The sequence below is a fragment of the Protopterus annectens genome, chromosome 7.part1, assembly GCF_019279795.1.
Source record: "Protopterus annectens isolate FY-2018-M chromosome 7.part1, PAN1.0, whole genome shotgun sequence".
In the NCBI taxonomy this organism is placed as follows: Eukaryota; Metazoa; Chordata; order Ceratodontiformes; family Protopteridae; genus Protopterus; species Protopterus annectens.
Window position 1 is genome coordinate 525,958,316 of NC_056740.1, and position 20,807 is coordinate 525,979,122.

General features: G+C 37.9%; 1 protein-coding gene across 3 annotated transcripts in view; it reads right to left on the bottom strand.

Annotated features, from left to right (window-relative positions):
* Positions 1–20,807, bottom strand: part of DNAAF4 (dynein axonemal assembly factor 4) — a 1,080,792-nt gene that overhangs the window by 933,360 nt on the left and 126,625 nt on the right. For 2 of the 3 annotated variants that reach the window (XM_044078960.1, XM_044078962.1), the window contains one exon: positions 9,091–9,224. In XM_044078960.1, coding sequence (XP_043934895.1) covers positions 9,091–9,224 — 134 coding nt within the window. The remainder of the gene's footprint in view (positions 1–9,090; positions 9,225–20,807) is intronic. The other variant, XM_044078961.1, reaches the window with a different exon arrangement.

Here is a 20,807-nt window from a genome sequence, read left to right on the forward strand (position 1 = left end):
GCTATGAGCTATGCTAGTATTGGACATTGTTTTAAAGAAAACATCCTTTCTATAAACAGTTACAGCAGTCTATAAGAAATGCAAAAAAAAGATCCCCCCTCCTTGATCACCTTACATCTTCACTGCCCTGAACTTAATAAGGACACTGAGGTTATCTAAAGCCGCTGCATCTGTTCCATTAGTTATTTAGAATGGCAGACATTCAATTCATTAACGTTAGCTACGTATGATAAAGGAAGCTATTATTGCTCTTAAACTGCAAATGCAAGTCACTGAGCGCCAGTAAAATCACAAAAAAATATCTATAGCTAGACAGCTTCCTGAGCCCTTCACTGAGAGTGTCAGATTCTCCTGTGTTTAGTCTGGCATTACAGACCCTTGTCAGTGGAAATTTGCCAGCTCATAGCCTATAATAAAAAAGGTCCTTTTCCTTGTACACAATTAGTTAAAAAATATTCTGTACCTTTTGGGATCAGTGCTCTCTTCATGCTAACACAAATGCTACACAATGATGCAGTGGGTGACCAGGTGATGAAGGCTAAACCCAGAAAGTAAGATAACTGCTGCATTGTCCTTTAAAAATACTAGTCTGTTAAATCAAGAAAAGCATTCATTACTCTCTTTACCTACTTGATTTTGATACTGTAGATCCAATACTTACAGTTGATCACTTCAAGAATACCACTTATTTTTGAATCAGGTACTTCATGCAAATGTCAAAAACTTGTGATGTATTTCACTCTCTATTTTAACAAAAGAGTGTGGTGGCGGTGCTGCGGTAGCGTTGTCGCCTCACAGTAAGATGCTGTCCGGTTCTATTCTCAGCTAGAGCGTCTTTGCGTAGAGACATGCGTGAATGGGCATACCTTCGTTGAAGGTTGTGCATCAGGGCTGGTAACTCGACACGTAAAAATCAACTACCAATCATTAGCGGACCGGAGTTCCGCTGTGGCGACCCCTAACCGGGAAAAGCCAAAAGACACAAGTGTAAGAAACTTCTCTGTGTGGAAGATTTTCAGTCCATATATTTCTAGTTAATCACTGTATATTAATCAGATCAGACAATAGTAGTAGAATTAGCAAACTTAAACTCGTCTTAAGTCAAAACAAAACAAAAAATAATAGAAAATATATAATTGTATTGCATTACTAAGTATTCGAAAGTAATCCAAGCAAGGCAGGCAGTCTGTTTCCAGTTGAAAATCCTTTATTAATTACACAGACAAGCGAGCCAAGTAAAACAAAAATAGAGTAATAATTTCCTCACAAGCTTTCTAAATATTTGTATACTTTTTATCAGGCATGGGAGTGGTTTATTGTGCTGTAAAACAAAGTGTTATTGGTATACATGTTAAATTCACATCCCTTCCCCCATCAGTGTGACATCCGAGCTGGTCCTGCCCTACTTAGTAGCTGTCATAATAATATATAACCCTTATGTACTTTAAATAAAATTAATAATGATGTGGTAGCTCTTATTTAACCAGATTATTAAGTAGATTATTGAGTCTGTGACTTTATCCAAGACAATATACTACATGGCTGGAAATATATCAACCTTAGTTCATTTGGCAATCAAAATATATATATAAATATATACATATACATTTTGCATGTAAAAATCAATTTCTATTTTCATAACCTATTGTTAAAGATCGCTTTCGTCCTTCTAGACTTCTTCAGGTCTGTGTAAAAGAACCCTAAAAACAATCTATAAAAATATATATAACTGTACAATTAGTTAGTATTGTTATTACACATCATTTTGAATAAAGTGGAAAAAAGAACCAGAAAAAAATAAAAATAAGAAAAAAATGTATGTATGATGATGGAAACAAAATATACACTTAAATTACAACCAATTTAAAATGGTATTTAAAACCAATTGGTAGAATAAAATAAAATAAAATACAATTAGTCATGTAAACAATAAAATAAAATACAATTAGTCATGTAAACAATGTGGCAATCAATAAAAACATGTAAACAAGTCAAGTATATATGCAAGTTGCCTAAAGTCATGATGTGTTTGGATACGGCATTGTTGTCAGCTTTTCTAGAAATGTCATAGACATGTTCCCCCATCCTATCCCGCAACCTATGTGTAGTCATTCCAATATAAAAAGAGTGGCATAGTGTACAATAGTAGACAAGGTTTGTTGTATTACAGTTGGCGCTAGCTTTAAAACACATCCTTTTCCCTGTATCTGGGTGTGTAAAACTTGCCCCACTATCTATTAGGTGGCAGTAATTGCAGGTTTTGCATGGATGTGTGCCTATGAAAGATTGTATAGTAGTATCTGTATCATATCTAGGATGACACAGCATCTTCTTAAGATATTCCTTGTTTTTATATGTGTAAATAGGAGCCTTCCCCACTATGGAACCCACTCTCTCATTGGTCATAAGTATATTCCAATGTTTAGAGTAGATATCCTGCAATAGCCTGATGTTACTAGCATAAGTTACAGGTATCCTCAGACCACTGTTTCCGCCTGTTCTTTCCTTAGGGAACTGGGATGGTGCAGAAAAATATGGTTTACCTTCACGTGACCTTAGTCCAGGTATATCGGTTGTTATCATTCCAAACTCTTTCCTATCACAGCCCCTGTTCATTGTTCTAGTGCATCTAGCTCACTACCAAAAGTAGAATCATCCGCTGTTAATCTTGATATTCTCAGCACCTGTCCTGTTATAATATTTTTAAACACATGCTTAGGGTGCATACTTTGTCTATGGACAAAGGTGTTCCTGTAGCATTTCTTCCTAAATACTTCCGTGGTAAAGTCACCAGTGGTCTTCCTTAGAACCTTTACATCCAAAAACTCAATAGAGTCAGCTGAAGTATTTGCTGATATAAGGAAGTCAGTGCTAGTATTAAGGGCATCAAAAAAACATATAAACTCATCACTACCTCCTTCCCAAAGGAGAAAGAGATCATCCACAAACTTCCTATAAAAGACAACTCTGTCCATTCTAAACTGTGTTTTAATATGTGCTTCTTCCCATTGGGCCATAACTAGGTTGGCATAGCTATTGGCACATGAAGTGTCCATAGCTACGCCATCTCTCTGTCTGAAAATTTTTTGTTCAAAGATGTTGTCAAGAACAATTTCCATCAATGAACATAAGAGATCTATTTTATAATGATCATAAGAACCATCTTGCAGTAGATAACTCCCCATCATCTCAATACCTTGATCATTCGGTATGGATGTAAAAAGTGATTCTACATCCATTGCCACCAATATACATTCTTGCGTCGGTGGTACAGCCTGTGTATGTATATATAGGTCCCTGAGAAATTGTTCAGTATCTTTTAAAATGGCATTATTCTTAGCCAAAATGGGTTTAAGATGTTGTTCTATATAAATGGACAGGGGTTCGGTACACCACCCCCTACCTGCTACTATAGGTCTCATAGGTGGTGTTTGTGGATCTTAGGTAAGCCCTGTATTATGGGTATAAGTGGTTCATCTACCAAGAAGTAATTATAAAGTTCAAGAGTAATCTGCCCTAGCTGTATACATTCAAAAAGTTCATTAGAGATCCTATTCATACATTGTTCCACTTGTTCAGTAGTAAATGGAACATGCATCATATTATTAAGCATAGAATTCATAGCATTACTATAAAAAGTGTAGTCCAAAATAACCATTGATCCCCCCTTATCAGCTGGTCTTATACTTAAGGTGGAATCATGAAATAGCTGTTCAAGTGTCAATCTCTCATTCTTATTCATATTAAAGAAATTCTTTGTATATTTCTTTTCATCATACATAGGTTCATACTAGGCTATCTGCCCTAGAGCATTTATAAGCCTAGCCAGAGTGTGTTTGGCTTTCGTCACCCATTTTAAATGAATTTTGCTATGCCCTTTTGAGGTTAGTATACTGTGTGCCTCTGTCTAACAGTGACACAGAAGTGATACCCGGGGTAAACCTACTATCTCCCATCCACTCATCAAGATTCCTCTTGAAGAGAGTCAATGAGGGACTCTACCTAACCTGAACTGGGATTTTATTCCAGAGTGAAGGGAGCCTCTGGGTTATGAATCTGTGCCTCCAGCATGTCCTATTTATTTCAGTGCTGAGGTTCAAGTCTCTCGAGCGCGTAGCTTGATGGGATTTGGATTTTCTGAGATGCAGCATGTCCATTAATTCTGGGTTGGACATGGCTTTATACGTCAGGCACAGATCGCCTCTGAGCAGGCGGTATGCCACTGTGTAGAGCTGGAGTTTCTTTAACCAGGCAGCATATGGCATCTGTTTGAGCCCTTTGATCCTCTTGGTGAGGTACTTTTGGGGTCTTTCCAGTTGCTGCAGGTGTCTGGTAAGGTACATCCCAAAAGGGGCATTGTACTCAATTATGGGCCTGATGAGGTATGAGTAAAGAGGCACAATGACCTCCCCTGATCTAGATGTGAATCCCTTCATGATTAGGTGGGCTATATAAAATGTTTTTCTAACCACTTTGGCCACGTGGTTGTCAAATGAGAGATTGCTATCAACTTGGGTCCCCAGGTCCCTAATTACTTCTTCCATACTTAATGGATTACCACCTATGTGGTAATTTGTGGGCACTTTGTTTTTGCCAAAGGGGATGACTATACACTTTTTGGCATTTAGCTTGAGGCCATGGCTCTGGCACCAGTTGTCTGTTTCTATGAGGCCCTTTTGTAGGATGCTTGTGTCGGCTGGAGAGTCAATTATGGCGCCCAGTTTGCAGTCATCTGCGAACTTGGTCAGCCACAGTCCTTCTGTGTTAGCCTGTACCTCTGAGAAATATATACCGAACAAGAGAGGTCCCAGGACTGAGCCTTGTGGGACGCCACTTGTAACTGGTTTGGAGTCTGACATGGCTCCAGCAAGTCTAACCATGTGGTTTCTGTCTTTGAGCCAGTTTGCAACCCATCTAGTGACATAGGGGTTTATATTTAAGCTGGTGAGCTTATCTATAATGCCCGAGTGGGGTATTGTATCAAAGGCTTTTGCAAGGTCCAGGTAGGCTATGTGGACCACCTTCCCCTCGTCAATGGCCTTGGTGACTGTTTCAAAGAAATCAACCAGGTTTAAGAGGCAGGATCTGCCCTTAAAGCCAAACTGGGTAGGATCCAGTGTCTGTAGGTCCCAGATATCTTTATTTATGAGGTCCATGATGATCCTTTCCATAGCTTTGCAGACCAAGCTAGTCAAGCTTATGGGGCGATAGTTTTCAGGATCCATTGAGGCACCACCTTTGTGGAGAGGGACCACTGTTGCTGTACGCCACTCTTTGGGTACATATCCTGTAGTAAGGCTGAGATTGAACAGTAGTTTTATGTTTGGGTTTAGTTCTTCTTGGAGTTCATGTAGGATGCAGCCTGGGACACCGTCTGGTCCCAATGATGCTGTGTTTTTTGCTTTGGAGAGGGCGGCTCTTACCTGAGCATCTGAGATGTCAGGGGGGCAGCACTCTGCTGGGATAGATATTTGCCCTTTTAGTGGGGAAGGGGGGGAGAAGTTTGCACTGAACCTGTCAGCTAGGATGTTGGCAATGTCTGTGGGTTCGGTGTATTTTTTGTCATTTTGGACTAATTCTGAGCATATCTGGGAATTCCCACCCAGGTTCCTAACATAACTAAACAAAGCCTTGTGATTATCCTTAGTGACCTGTGCAATTTTTCTCTCGAAGCTGGCCTTACACGATTTTATGAGTGCCCGTAGTTTTTTGCTAATACTGATCAGAGATGCCTTCCCTTTTTGGGATTTTGCTCTATCATGTAGTAGCTTCCTCCTTCTATTGTATAGTTTGTTTATGGCTGTGGTCCACCGGACAGAACGCCTAACTTTGGAGGATTGGGTCTTGGTTTTATTTGGGATTGCATGATCCATGCATTCCAGAAGGTGTTCATAGAATGCGTTTATAAAGGATTCTGCGGTCTGGACCGTATATCCACAGGCCCGGGGGCTTTGAAGGATTCCACCTCGGTTTTGAGGAGTGTGAAATTTGCTTTAGAGAAGTTTTTCACTGTGGGTTTCTGGGCAGGGGCTGGGGTTGGGATGTTAATATCTAGTGAGATTAGTTTATGGTCTGATCTTACCAGTGAGGGATACACTTCTGGTCTGGAGCATAGATTCCCCCATGTTGGTGATGATCAGGTCCAGTATGTTTTCCCCTCTTGTGGGAGTGGCAACAAGTTGTTCCATAGCATTTGAGCTTATAAATTCTAGGAACCTTTGGGCTAGGGTGTTGGAGCTAGAGTAATGCTCCCAGTCTATGTTTGGGTAGTTAAAGTCACCCAATATAATGGTGTTTGGAGAGACCTTCATATTTTCCAGTGTTCTCAGAAAGGCAGAGTGGAGTTCCTGGGTTTGGGAGGGTGGTCTGTAGCAGGCTATAAACTGGAAGGCAGTTTTACCCACTGTTAGTTGCACATGGATAGTCTCTGATGCTTCGTGCTGTGCCACCAACCCTGGAGGTGTGGGTATCTTTGACGAATATTGATACTCCCCCTCCTTTTGTGGTTCGGTCCAAGTTTTGGGGCCAAAAAACATGGTATGAGGTATAACCTGGTAGTGCTGGGGTGCTCTCGGGAGCCTTGAACCAGGTTTCTGTTACCGCACAGATATCGATGTTCTCCATGCTAAGGAGAGTTTCGAGTGCGTGCATCTTGAGGTTTAGACTTCTGGTGTTGAGTAGCATTACTCTTAGTTTCTTATCCCTTTTGATACCTATGGAGGTGGGTTTGTCTTTTGAGCCTTACCTAAAAAAGGCAGTATGGGGGTGGCAAGAGCCTTTGCCAATATCCGAAAGCCCAGGGGTGGCAGGTGCAAGCCGTCCCTAGCAAAGCATCATGGCTTGTCGAGCAGGTCATCCCAGGCAGACAGGCATTGGATCCCCTTTGAATGACATGGCATATATATCCCTGATACAGGCTTTCTCAAAGACATCTATCACATCAATTGAAGGAGGTACATAGCCACTAGTTTTTTTAAAAATATTTATATTATTACAGTCATTGCTAGTCTCATTAAAGTGCATTTTTAACGTGATATTCCTTGTAAAGGTTTTAAGTTCAACAATATTCTCAGTCAATGTCATTTTACTAGCGGGTATGAAACTCATACCTTTATTCAGTATGTCCATTTCCGTAGATGTTAATCTACGGCTAGAAATATTCCACACTAACGTTGATCCCTCGTTTGATCCCTCATTTGCCACATCTTCTTGATCGTTAATGGACTCTCTTCTTCTATAGACGCCTTCCTCTTCAGGTGTCCTCGCACCAATGGGCGTTCATAAAAATTGGAACTGCGAATGGGAAGCGGGTTAACAAGTAAACCATTTGCATTAAAAGGTAGCGATGAGGAACAATTATTAACCCCAGCAGTAGATGCATTCCCTTTTCTGCGTGCTCCAGTTCTATCTACAGATTCTGTAGTGGTATGGACGTCATCCGTAGGAACAGAGCTGGTGTATGAGGTGGAAGAGCCCTCCTTCACACTGAGTCCTCGGTTGGTACTCAGGCACTCAAAATTTAAGGTGGAGCCTGAGTTAGAAATAGAAGCAATATTATGTGTGGAATTATGATTCGGGATGTTGACAGCCTCAGAAATAGAAGGATTAGATTTATTACTGCTAGCATATATGGCTGAGCCACCAGTTCTTTCATCCTTGGCCAAGCAAAGACCCTACCATTTGAAAATTCAGCTAAATCACGTTGCAATTTTCTTTTCTTATTATTAAGCAGTTGTTTCTCATAAACATTGACTGTCTCAATAACATGTTCAACCTTAAGGTCAACAACAGAGGAAGGATAATTATCATATAGTCATCTGAAGATTTTGTATATCAGATGCTAACGCTGTTTTCCTCTGGTTTGAAATACTGTATTAATAGTTTCATATAGCCGTAGCTTGTATCAAGATTGATTTGCTGCCATTTAGCTAATACGTCACTATACAAGTTCCCATAGGTGGGCATATTTAACACCCTGAACCCACGGGGAACAATATGTAGGTTGAGGTAAGCCTCAAAGTGAAATCTCTGTGACTTGAGCCTCACTAATTTTCGTGCATCATTCTCCAACTTATAGATGTCATTTTTTAGAGCATTCAGATCATACTCACAGTCATTTTGGTTCACAATTGCTGTTGTATTAGGTACGAAGTCCAGTAGGGGGTTATTAGAACTCCCAAACAAAGTGAAAATATTCCTCCGACCAGTCGTATTCCCGCTTTTCAGCTCAGGCACTGATCCCAAATCTTGTAACAAAGAGCAACTTTCAGCCATGCCCTTACACCAGTACAAACAGAACAAGAGACAGCAAAAAACAAATATAATGGTGTAGGTAAACCGTTCCTCCAAGAAAACTGTCATATAAAAAGCGAAAAGCAAAGGAGGCAACGGAACACAGAAGTAAAAATCCAAAGCATTTATTCCAAAGACAGATAGGTGAGCGCTTTCACAGCCAAAGCCGCTTCATCAGACAAACAAAATGTATAACTGTAGAACTTTTAAATGAGAAACAGCCAACCACAGATCAACAACAATTAAGAACAATTAACATTTAAAAAGGTATAACAATTCAAAAGAACAATTCAAAAAATATACTTGAAAATCCACTAAAAGCACCAATATAGGCACAAATAAGCGTAACAATAATATTATCTGACTAAAGGTCTATTGACTAGGATGGGTCTAATAGAAATTTTGTCATTTAGACCCTTCCCCATGTTTGCCCTCATCCTTATTATCTAGTCACGTTCCTTACTCTACCTTATTTCTGTTGGAACCCCCCTGTTACCCACTCTAACAACTTCTATAACCATAAACTTAAACAAATGTAAGTTGCCTAAAGTCATGATGTGTTTGGATTGGGCATTGTTGTCAGCTTTTCTAGAAATGTCATAGACATGTTCTCTCATCCTATCCCACAACCTACATGTAGTCACTTCAATATAAAAAGAGTGGCATAGTGTAGAATAGGCTAGGTAGACAAGGTTCATAGAGATCACCAGTGATGTTTGCTTAATGGTTATGGTCTATAACAGAAGTGTCCAAAACTATAGAATTTCCTTGCCCAGAAAAATACAAAAACAGCTATACCTTCATTGTCTTCTGTAATGCATATTTCTCATTGTCCCGTTTCTGAACAGCTTTTGCTTCTTTCTCAGCTTTAGCTTTCTCTTGAGCTTTTATTACAGCCTGTTCTCTTATTCTTTGCATTTTCTCTTTGTCTGCTAAAACAAAACATTACATTTACTTTGAAAAGTACTTACAGTAATAGTTTTCTTACAACTTGTGCAGACTATTTTAGAAATGATTTTAGCAGATGAAGTACAAAATGTTTTCTTCATTCTCTCTCTCTCTAATAAACAAAGATGAACAGAAAATTAAGACTAATTAACAACCAGGTTTATTCAAATTAAGAGGCTCTGCTGGCATACATGTACTGTATATTATAACTAGTAAATGTGAGGATGACCCTCACCATTCAGTCTTACAAAGTCTCAGGTTAAGAAAGGTTATTTCCCACAGAAGTCAAAGTCTTTTAAGAAACAGGTTTGATGGGTCCTATGTATCTATGGCACAAAGAGGTAAGGTTTCACATATACAGCCTTTCCTGATTCTCTGAGCTCCCTATTTACATTTATGTACTGTGGAGATCAGTATACCTTCTTAGATGAATCATGCAAAGCTGAAAATCTAACAAAAGTTTTAACATACAACTGAAGGCCATTGTAAGGAACACTAGCATTACCAATGACAACTGGGATTCACAAAACAGAACGCTGTCAGTATGATGCCAATTTATGTGTTGCCATGGAACAGTTCAGTAAAAGTGTGTAGAAATCGTGTCAACATACTTGACAATGCATCTCTGGATGCCAAAACCAAACATGAGCTTGCAGACTTCATTTTTTGTTCCTTAAAACTGGCATATAACTCAATGAGAATGCATCTGCAATGCATGTTTACATGTGAAAAGCTGGACTGAATTTTATTTTGAAGGGCTGTATCAGCTAGCTTATATTCTTTACAAAAAGGGACTATCAGCAGGGACAGATGACGCACGATTCTTTTTTTTCACACCTTTACTGAATTATCTCTTAATACATACGCAAACATTTTTAAATAAAGGAAAACAAACCATGTTAACATGCTCACAGTTACAAACATTATGCATCAGCTATATTATTTTATACAATTGCCACTGACTCAACATTACAGAAATTGATCAATTCCTGCCTTCCATCAAACCTCACTCCTCCAAGACATTATTCTACATGTATTGCTCCCACAATTTCCATTTTTTCCACGCAATTTGCTAATTCTCTTTTGTAAAGATCCAACTTCCAGGTCTTTTATCCGTGTTACAATATTCAATATTTCAAATACAGCTGGTTTAGACTTTTATTTCCATTTTCTAGTAATTTATTTTTTGGCAGCCACGAGAATTAAACTTATAAAGGCCTTAGTATGTTTAGGCAATTTAGATACTGTATCCCAGCACAAAACAATTTCCTTAGTTACATCCATTTGATCAACCAATATTTCTGACCGAGTACTCTGTAGGGAATTGTTTTTTTAAATCTGTCATCTCATTACACTTCCAAGACATATGTTACCAACTACCTCTTCCTTCCCCATCACACCTCCAACATTTGCCATGTACCCGAGGAAAAATTCTTTGGAGTTTGCTTGCGGCATAAAAATACTTATGAAAACATTTCCAAGCAAAGATCCTAAATCATCTAGACTTTGTTGCATATTTGGGAGCCATACATATGTCCTCCCATTGTTTCATTGTGAATTGCTTATCCAATCTTTCTTCCCAAGCTTTTCTAACGTCCTCTGATTGATTCCTATAGTTATCGCTCAATATTTTATATCACCTACTAATTAACAATTTTTAACAGCAGCTTCTGTTCTAAATTCAACTAAAAACTCTACCAGAGCAAGTCTTTTACTTAGGATTCCCCTATCCCTTTCTCTTTGTCTATACTCTGAAATCAGTCCCTGATAGGGAAGGCAGTGTCTAGCCTGTAGTCAAAAATGTCTTCTTGGCCTCTTCCAGCTCTATTACCTTTCTCTCTCTAGTTACTTGTTCCCAATACCTTGGTTCCTTTGCCAGTTTTCTCCAGTAAATTCCAGCCTTCTCTTTCCAATGTTCTGTACCCCTAATTTTAGTCATCCCTACCGGCAGAATCTCCTTCCTGTAGTCATCTTTCTGTTACTTTATAATATAATATTTTCTATGGCTGCTATGTTATTTTCCTTAAGGATCTACATCCAAAATCTCACTTTCTCCTTATTTCTTGATTTCCCTCTGCTTCAACATCATCCCTGTCCACTTTGAAATATAGCTTTCTTCTAGAGTTATGTACATAAGCCTTAACTGTTTAGCTCTAAAATGTCCCTTCAAATCAGGAGCATCTTGTTCTATTGGAAGGATCAACTTATTCCACTTGACCCTTGCACTCTTCCCCTCCCAGATAAAACCATTCAACTTTTTATTAATTACTGCCCACAACATCTCCTATAGTTGATAAAAATATGTCTGACCTGTATACAAAACTAAAGGGATTTAAAAATATTTTCACTGCTTTTATCAGGCATCCATAAATAAGAGACTCCAGTTTCTCAGTTTTTGCATTTTATTTAGTTTAGTTTCTTCTCACATATGCTTAGCTGCAGTAACAATTCTTTTTAAATATTCCTAAATACTTCATTTTATCATGTCCTCAAAAATATGGGTATTGCTGAACCAATTATTGGTGGGTACATACTTTACAGCTATAGCCCTTGTTTTGTCTTTATTAATGTTGTAGTCTGAAAAGACTTGAAACCGTCTCAGAATGTTACAGAACACTGAGTTGTCCTTTTCTGGTTTTATCAAGTACAAAATAATATTGTTTGCAAATAAAGCCAACTTTTCTTGATTACTATACCAATTAAATCCTTGAATTTCTGAGTCTCTTCATTTCTTTGCTAATGGCTCTACATATAAAGCAAATAAAGAGGAAAGAAGACATCCCTGCCTGGTTCCTCAGTTCTGAAGCAACTTATCAGACAGGAGCCCTCCCACTTTAATTTTTGCCACCGATCACTCGTATATCCTACCAAATCACATTACTGTAGTATTAGGGAATGCAAATGCTTTCACTGCCCTACTCATACAAAATCCCAGCTTACTCTGTTAAATGCCTTCTCTGCATCAAGACCCACCAACAATGGTGGTATTTTCTTATATTCTGTTTCCCTCTTGATCATCGTTATATTGTTTTTTTAAAGAAACTTCTTTATTAAATTATCATGTATGACATAGACAATCTTACATTTATATGAATGAAAAGAAACTATGATGACACAATCTCAGTTGCAAACATTATACATTACAAACCATGCTGACACACCTATAGCTGCAAACATTATACAACACTTATAATATATCCAGTCACTGTCAGTCAGCCATTACACAGCTTACTCAGATCCTGCCTTCTTTTAAACCATGTTCCTCCTCTGCATGTATTGATACCACAATTCCCATTTTTTAGTATGTAATTTGTTCCTACCCTTTTCTAAAGATCTCAATTCCAGTTGTTTTAGCTCCGTTACTATTTCTGCTACTTCTAGTGCAGTTGGTTTAGAATTTTATTTCCATTTTCTAGCAATTGCTTGTTTGGCAGCCATCATAATTAGACTCAACAAGGCCTTACAATGTTTAGGCAATTCTATGTCATAGCTCAAGAAAATCATTTCCTACACCAATTTGCTCATCCAGCATCTCCAACAGAGCAGTCTGCAGGGAATATTTACAACTCATTACACTCCCTGAAGATATGTGCCCAGTTACCTCTTTCTTCCCAATCACACCTCCAACATTTGCTGTCCACCTGAAGAAAAATTCTTTGCATTCTATTTTGAGTATAAAAATACCTATGTAAACACTTCCAAGCAAAGATCCTAATTCTTTTAGACTTTGTTGCATATTTGGGAGATATACATATATTCCTCCATTGTTTCTTTGTGAATTGCTTATCCAGTCTCTCTTCCCAATCCTTTCTAATCTCCTCTGATTAATTTTATAGTTATCATACAATATTTTATATGCTCTACTCCCCACTGATTCTTTGTGAATTGCTTATCCAGTCTCTCTTCCCAATCCTTTCTAATCTCCTCTGACTGTGTTTTATAGTTATCATGCAATATTTTACATGCTCTACTAATTATTCATTGTTATATTAATATTGTCAAATGTTTTCCTCCCCTTCACTTAACCACATTGATCCATACTATCAATTTTGGCAACACCTTTGCCATTCTTTTAGCTATTATAGATATACATTTATAATCATGACGTAAAATTGTAATGGGCCTTGTATGAATTTGGGTCTGATGGGTATTATAGCCACAAAAGCTCTCTTCCAGGATGTTAGTGCTTCCCCTTCTTTTAAAATACAGTTAGACAAAACCTTCCAGATCTTTATTACTTTCTTTCCTCCAAGATTCCAAACTTCCTTAGGAATACAGTCTATTCCTGGAGACCTTCCCACGGGACTGATTATACATCACTGTTTTAACTCATCTTCTCCTGTCCTGTTAATTGTTGAACCTCATCTACATCTAACCTCAGCATACCCAAGTCTTCCATAATACTTCCATTTGTGCTTTTTCTTAATTTCCACATCATTCTGCTTTATACAAATTTTCATAAAATATCTAAAATATTTCTAATACCTCTACAGGATCTCTTGTTATTTTTCTTGCTAAATGCACTCTAAGTTTAGCAATAACCTTTTCTACTTTCTGTTGCCTAAGTCATTGTGCTAAAAGTTTTGATAAAAACACTTATTTGACAGCAGTCTTTCTAAACTCAAGTATATGTTTCAGATGCTCCCTTATTTTCTCTTTAGCACTCTACATTTGTGGCTCTTCTTGTTCTGTGAGATCCCCTTATTCTGCAATACTTTAATCTTTACCGGCCCCTCTAAATAATCCTTGTTACTTTTTAACCAGCTCTCTTTTTTTTTCTTTTATTTCTATCCTATTTGTAAATTCCACTCTCATTTTATCCCACTCACTAGCTATAACTTCTGAAGACATTTCTATCTTCCCTAATAACTCTCAAATAATTTCCACTACCCATTCTGTAAATTCCTCTTGTTTTAACAGGTAGGTGGGGAAGTGTCAGTGTCTCAATTGTACTCAATTACCCTGCATTTTATCTGGGTTGTTATTGGTGTATGATCTGAAATGTCAAAGCTTTTAATTAAATGCACATGTTCCTCTGAAATATAATTTCTGTCTAGTCCAGTTATTGTAGCTTGAAGAATAATATGTAAATTCTCTCAGAGTTCCTATTACTGAATTAAAATCTTCCATATCAAATATTTCTATAAACTTTTTCAGAAATCTACACATTTTTGTTATATTATCATTTTAAGTCCCCAGGTACATCCATACTGTTACAAATCAAGTTCCAGTCCACACCTATAAGTAATATTTATTCCCTGCTGAAAGTTTATTTCTCCCAAAATGTTCTTGTGCTCCACAGTAGCAGTTTTAATTGGAATATAAATACATCCCAGAGTAATCGTCCTGTCTTGCCAGTAGGCCATTACTACTACAAATCTACCATTACAATATTTTTTTTTCTCTTCTATCACTATTGTAGCTCCTCAAGCAGTTAGTAAAAGTACTCAGTTTTGTCCCTGATATTCTGCTGACCATCCTTCCTGAAATCCTTTCTTTATCAAATTCACATGCTCATTCTTTCCACGTCTCCTGCAACACTGCTAATTTCACTCTGCATTTCTTGATATAATTCAATACTCTCTTCATTTTGTCTATACCTGTGAGTCCATGCACATTCCAAAATACGCTTAGTGTAGCTATGATAAGTTATTAATCCCAACTATTATAGAAGAAAGCTTTTCTTAAATGTATGTTTCCAGCTTTTGTGTTATATGCACCCAGTAATGTTTGGCAGGTTGATCTTTTATACTGTTGTTTGTCATCTCCATTTGAATATAGGGCACATTTTACAAGACCTTTTGTTTTAATGAAAACCGTCAAATAAAAAAAAACCCAGAACACCTCCAGAACCTATTAACTTAAAACAAAACTATACACATCTTCCAATAATGAAGTTTAACCCTCCTGATAGGAGCAATTCTCCTAAACTGACAGCACACACCAGCTAAACCTAACCTAATATTAAGGCTATTCATGCTAAGATGCATGTTACAGCCAGTTCTCCTACTCAACACTAATTGCTGTCATTTCTTGTCTTATACCGTTATTCCCCTCCCAGATGTGGAAAAAAAACTTGTATGTTTTCAGAAAACATTAACTTTTAGCCTGAAGAAAAAAAATGCACTGGGTAACTTTAAATAAAACTAAACTATACACTGCACTAGTAAATGCATTAAAGTATTTAGTTACCAGAAAGGCTGCTATCTCTTATTCACTTTCAGTAATTTTTAAACTATTTTTTTACTGAACTGGTTAACCTTTTACCTTTTATATTTACATTTCTTTCAACAAACAATGTCCAGATCTCTCAATTTATTGCCTTCACCTTTACTCAGCTTGTTTCCATGGAAACAGAAGAACAAACTGTAGAGCTGCCCTCATCTCCAGATTTCTCAACTGGCACTGAACATTTATTTATTTAAAGAAAAACTATTTAATACATTGTGGTCTCCAATTTCTTAAATCCATTGGCATTCACAAAAATAAGTCATGAGATTAAGCCAAGGGCATTAACCCAGATATTCATATATGCAAAAGTATATCATAATCCGTGCACCTATATACCCGACCCCCAATCCAACAGCCCAAAATTACAACCCTATTGACAAATATGCTTTTGTCCAGCCTTTCTTCTGTTTTTACATCATAATGCCTATATTACTTAAAACTAAAAAAGAGGAAAAAGTATTTGTTTAATTTAGTTTCTTTATCACAATCACTGCAAATACATTATTCTATAACATGCATTATATATCATAAAATGTTTTATACAAATACAGTTAACAAAAACTGTTTTATTTAGTTACTTTAGTTACTTTTCTCCTCTTATTTTCTTCCTTTTATTGTGTCCTTCCAAACATTAACAACATGAAGTGGAGCATATGCCTGTCAGTCCCCCAATTTGCCAAACAAAAATCTAATCTTTCTCAGCCACTTTTTCTGGTAAAGCCATATTTCACGAATGTGACTGATGCTTTATAGTCCCACATTTATTCTCTAATTTCAGTGTTGCTGGTCTTCTTCCTGTTCATCTCAATCTCCCAACCCCACATTCCGGTTCAAGTCCAATTTAGTAGTTTCCTCTAGTCAACGCTGTTTTTTTTCCGTCTCTCAACCACTTTCCTTTAGAACACTAGAAAAGGTTTCACTGAAAGTCTCAATAAGAACCTTACCATCAGAAGAATGAAAAGCAGAGTCTCCATCTGTTTGAAGGCTCATCCCTTGCCAGAAGTTTTGTATTCCCCCTTAGCCTGTTCTGCATCAAAAAATGACTTTGATCCTCCAAGAAAAAGTGTTCTGATGACAGCTGTACATAGCACCTTGAATCTCACACCGGTCTCTCGACATTCCCTAATTGTTGGGTGAATGTACAGTGAATAATCATTTTCCAAAGACACTCTACCATTTCCAATTTTTAATATTTTGCTCTTCTGCCACAGTTCTGTCAGAATCAACTCTTTTTGCTGGTATAACTGCCATCTCTTGCACCAAAGCTGGAGCCTGAAATGCTTTTTTTCTGAACAGCTGCAGGATTCTTCTCAATCAGTGTTTTCTCTTGACCTTTTCTAGATGATATTCTTTCAAGCTAAGTGTCTTCTTTGCTGACATCCAGGCAGTGTAAGTACTGCCCAGTAACCAAACATTTTACTAAAAAGGCAGAATTACTGGCCCTTACCTATCAGTTTCTTTTTTCACACTGGGAGAGCTGAAAATAAGCTGTTGATTAGTGTGCAGCCATCTAGGAAAAAGATGATGCACCATTCTTGATAGCAATTCTGCTTCTAAGATTGTGGAAGGAGCATAAGGAAACTATCAAGGTTTTGTATGGCTCACAGCTGACCAGACTTGAGGTGATGTTATGTCTCCTTAAGGTTTATTTAGCCATTTGGTACAGAAGGAGAATGCTGGTACTACCACAACATGACACTCTAGATGCAGCTGTGTCATTAGACCAGGTAGACACAGACTGATTATAGACGGTGCATATCTGCAGAGACTAGGATAAGGATTATCATGCCTGCTAGACTCTGGTGGCTTTCAGGGGCTAGTGAAGGATGCAACTGGCAATTCATGGTTGTCAGACATAGCATTATCTTACAGATGCTCACCACAGTGCTTTAACATGATCAGTTGATCTATTACCCCTGAAAAATAATGGAACAGGAAAAACAATATATCAGTCATACAGATTTGTAAGTATACCAGCAATATCTGGTGAAACAGACTGCATCATGCTGCAACAGACGCACCATCTATGCCACACAGAATAACATTCATGAACAAAAAAGGTGATCACTGTATCAACACAGCCTGCTAGTGTGCAGTACTTTGAGATGAATCCTCACGGTGTACATACCACTCGCCCAGGGGACAAGTGGTACTATTGCGTTCAAAAATTCAAAGCATCATACAGCTGCTGACTTTTAAGTGAGTGAGCAAGTGTAGGGTGAGTAAGAAGACAGAAAGCAAAAAAAAAAAAAAAAAGGGATGGAGAGGGACAGACAAACTGATGCAGCGCAATACTGCAGGGAAGACTGCATTAGGCAACAGCATCTATCAAGCAGCAAGTGATGAAGAACAGTACCAGACAAAGAAAACAAGTCATAGCAGCTGCCATGAACAATATGAAGCATGCATGTGGCATATGAATATATGGTAGAAAAATGTCCATGTATTTGAGTGTGTACAGTGTCACTCTAGGAAACAGAAAAAAGATGCCCATGTATTTGTATGTGTATACAGCCACCCTGGGGAGAATAGCAATCGCAGCATGGTTCCAGTGCATTGAATACAATGCAGTAATAGTGTATGTTAACAGCTAAAATGAACAACAAGACGACACATTCAAATCTGTCTCTTTTTACAATGTGCATTAGCCTCAGAATGCTGTCCAGCACAGATGTCATGATGAATATGACAATTATCAAGTATGAGTTCAGCATGCTAAACAGATTAGATGCAAAAAGTATAGTTGTGCAAGTAAACGTACCATAACAGTCAATCTTCTAATAGATCACTGTTGCAGTAGCCTATGCTATATGGGTCCAACTCCTCAAGAGCAGACTGCTTTTTAAAGCTTAAGGGTGCCTTCGATATGCTCCAACAGTCAGGAGATAGCTGGAATGTAAATTACCTCACAGAATTGTTTGCCTAAGAACAGAGAGATGAGCCCTGAAAGAAGAATGCTAGGAAACAATTTGACAGTTAACTATGTACAAAAGGATGTATACATCCACACCTTGGCAACACAAAAGGAAAACAGAAACAATAAGGTGGCTGGAGGGAGAGAAGGATACTGCAACAATAATCTATTAGAGCATCTAATCTTATGGCAAATTTATTTACACAGCTGCACTGTTTTCAGCATATAGATCATTGCTGCAGTTGCCTAAGCTATATGGGTAGATTACCATAGCATGGAAAACTGAAAAAAGGGAGGAGGCCAATAAAATAATACAGAGAAGCCTCTGGAGAATGGACCTAGCAAAGCCTGTTCTGGGCCTTGAAAGGGAATGTAGTTACTAGTGCTAGTAAAAGTACATACAGAGGACCAAGTTGCTGCCTCAGGAATGCTTCTGGAATCCATCTACCAAAGAAGCCAAAACCCTTGTGGAATGGGCCCTAACTCAGTGCCTGCATGGCTTGCAGGTTTATCTACACTAATATAGCGTTTACACATCCCTGTCAGAGCTTTGTTATAAATTAGTTCTTAGTTTTGCAAAGTTTGTTATGTTTTTATGTAGGTAAAACTAATAGGAGCCTGAAAGAACAGCAGAACATAAATGGATTCTGCAACTGCAGGCACAGAAAACACCAGGTATAAACAGTGCATTGTCACTAAAACCTTTTCTTAGAGCTAGACCACTCAAACACTAACTGCTGCATTTGTTTTTAAAAGTAAAACAGAAAGCATTGCTAGGAATGTAAGCTACAAATATGCATTTACATTTTTAACTGGAGGTGGTGCTTTCAATTAGAGTTGAGCCATTAGAACAAGAATGGATTCTGCAACTGCAGGCAGAGAAAACACCAGGTATAAACAATGCATTGTCACCAAAACCTTTTCTTAGGGTTAGACCCCTCAAACACTAACTATTGTATTTGTTTTTAAAGTAAAACAGAAAGCATTGCTAGGAATGTAAGTTACAAATATGCATCATTTACATTTTTAATTGGAGGTGATGCTTTCAATTAGAGTTGAATGAAATGTTTTATAGTCATTGGTTGTTTTACTGTTTAAATTTGAAGATGCTGCTTGTTGCAAACTAGTCTGATGAAGCGATCAGTTGTTGGGATTGTGAAAGCGCTTAGTTTTATGCATTAAAAGTTCTTTTCTACATTATTCAGTTGTGGTCAGTTCGTTCTCTTTGTTTGTTCTGTGTTGCTTACCCATTAAGAACTTGAAATCATCCAGATGGGCTAGTTCAAATGCAGAGAGAGTAAGGTTTCAAGCACAAAGTATAGCTCCCAAGGAGGAGCCATCTGTTTCCATGTGGACCCCTTTCAAAAACTGTATATGTTGTTATGGTTAGAAAGGGGTCAAGAGCAGAGAAGCAGAAATGGATGAAAAATGCAACTTAATAGAGGAATAAGGCCAGATTTAGTAACTCACACAAATAATGAAAAGACAGGCCTCAAGAGGCACCAACTACTTGCATATATATAATTTCCTAGAAACATTTTTTGCCACAAGTACTGGCTGCATAACATCAGAAAAAAAGGTGCCTAAAGGATATCAAAATTAAATCATCCCGACAGTTAACTGAAGAGTTTTCAGGCTGGGGTTTACCAAACAACCCATGTCTTGTATTAGTAAATCCAGTCTGTATTAATTGCCCTTCGCCAGATTGAAAAGAAAGAACTACTGTTGCCTGGGCTAAAAGGAAACCACCATCATGATATTTAGATAACCTTTCTGCATCTTCAGAAGAACCCTGGATAGAGTGAAAAGGGTGGAAAAGCATATAGGAGCATTCCTGTCTAAGGAAATGAGAAAGTATTTGTCTTTCAGCACCTGATTTCATGAATCCCTGGAGCAGAATTTCTTTAGTTGTCTGTTCTGAAAGGAGGCAAACATCCGTTTGAGATGTTTCCCACAGTTAGCTCAATTCTTGGAAGACAACAGGATGAAGTTTCCTTTAGTGGGGTTCTGACCTGGTTCTTCTGAGCTTGTCTTTAATCATGCTTTGCTCTGACAGAAGACAAAGTACTATGACTGACAGCACTTTGGTCCCTAGCTGATGACATCCTGCTAAACTCGGACAGTGACCTCCTCACAGGTGCCCAATTGATAGACCTGATAAGGCCATTTGACTTCATTGACCGCTATCATCTCAAAAAAGAAAAAACAAACAAACAAACAAACTGGTATCTGTCCAGATGCCACTTCTTGATTTAAAAACTTCCTCACTGACAGACACATCAGTTTTTAAACCAAGAAGTGGCATCTGCCGATTCATTACAAGCTCACCTCGCTGTGAGCATCACTGTATCACCACAGAAAAAGCAAATTGCTACCCATAAAACAAAGATCTTACCTACTTTTAGGATCCCAACTCCACAGA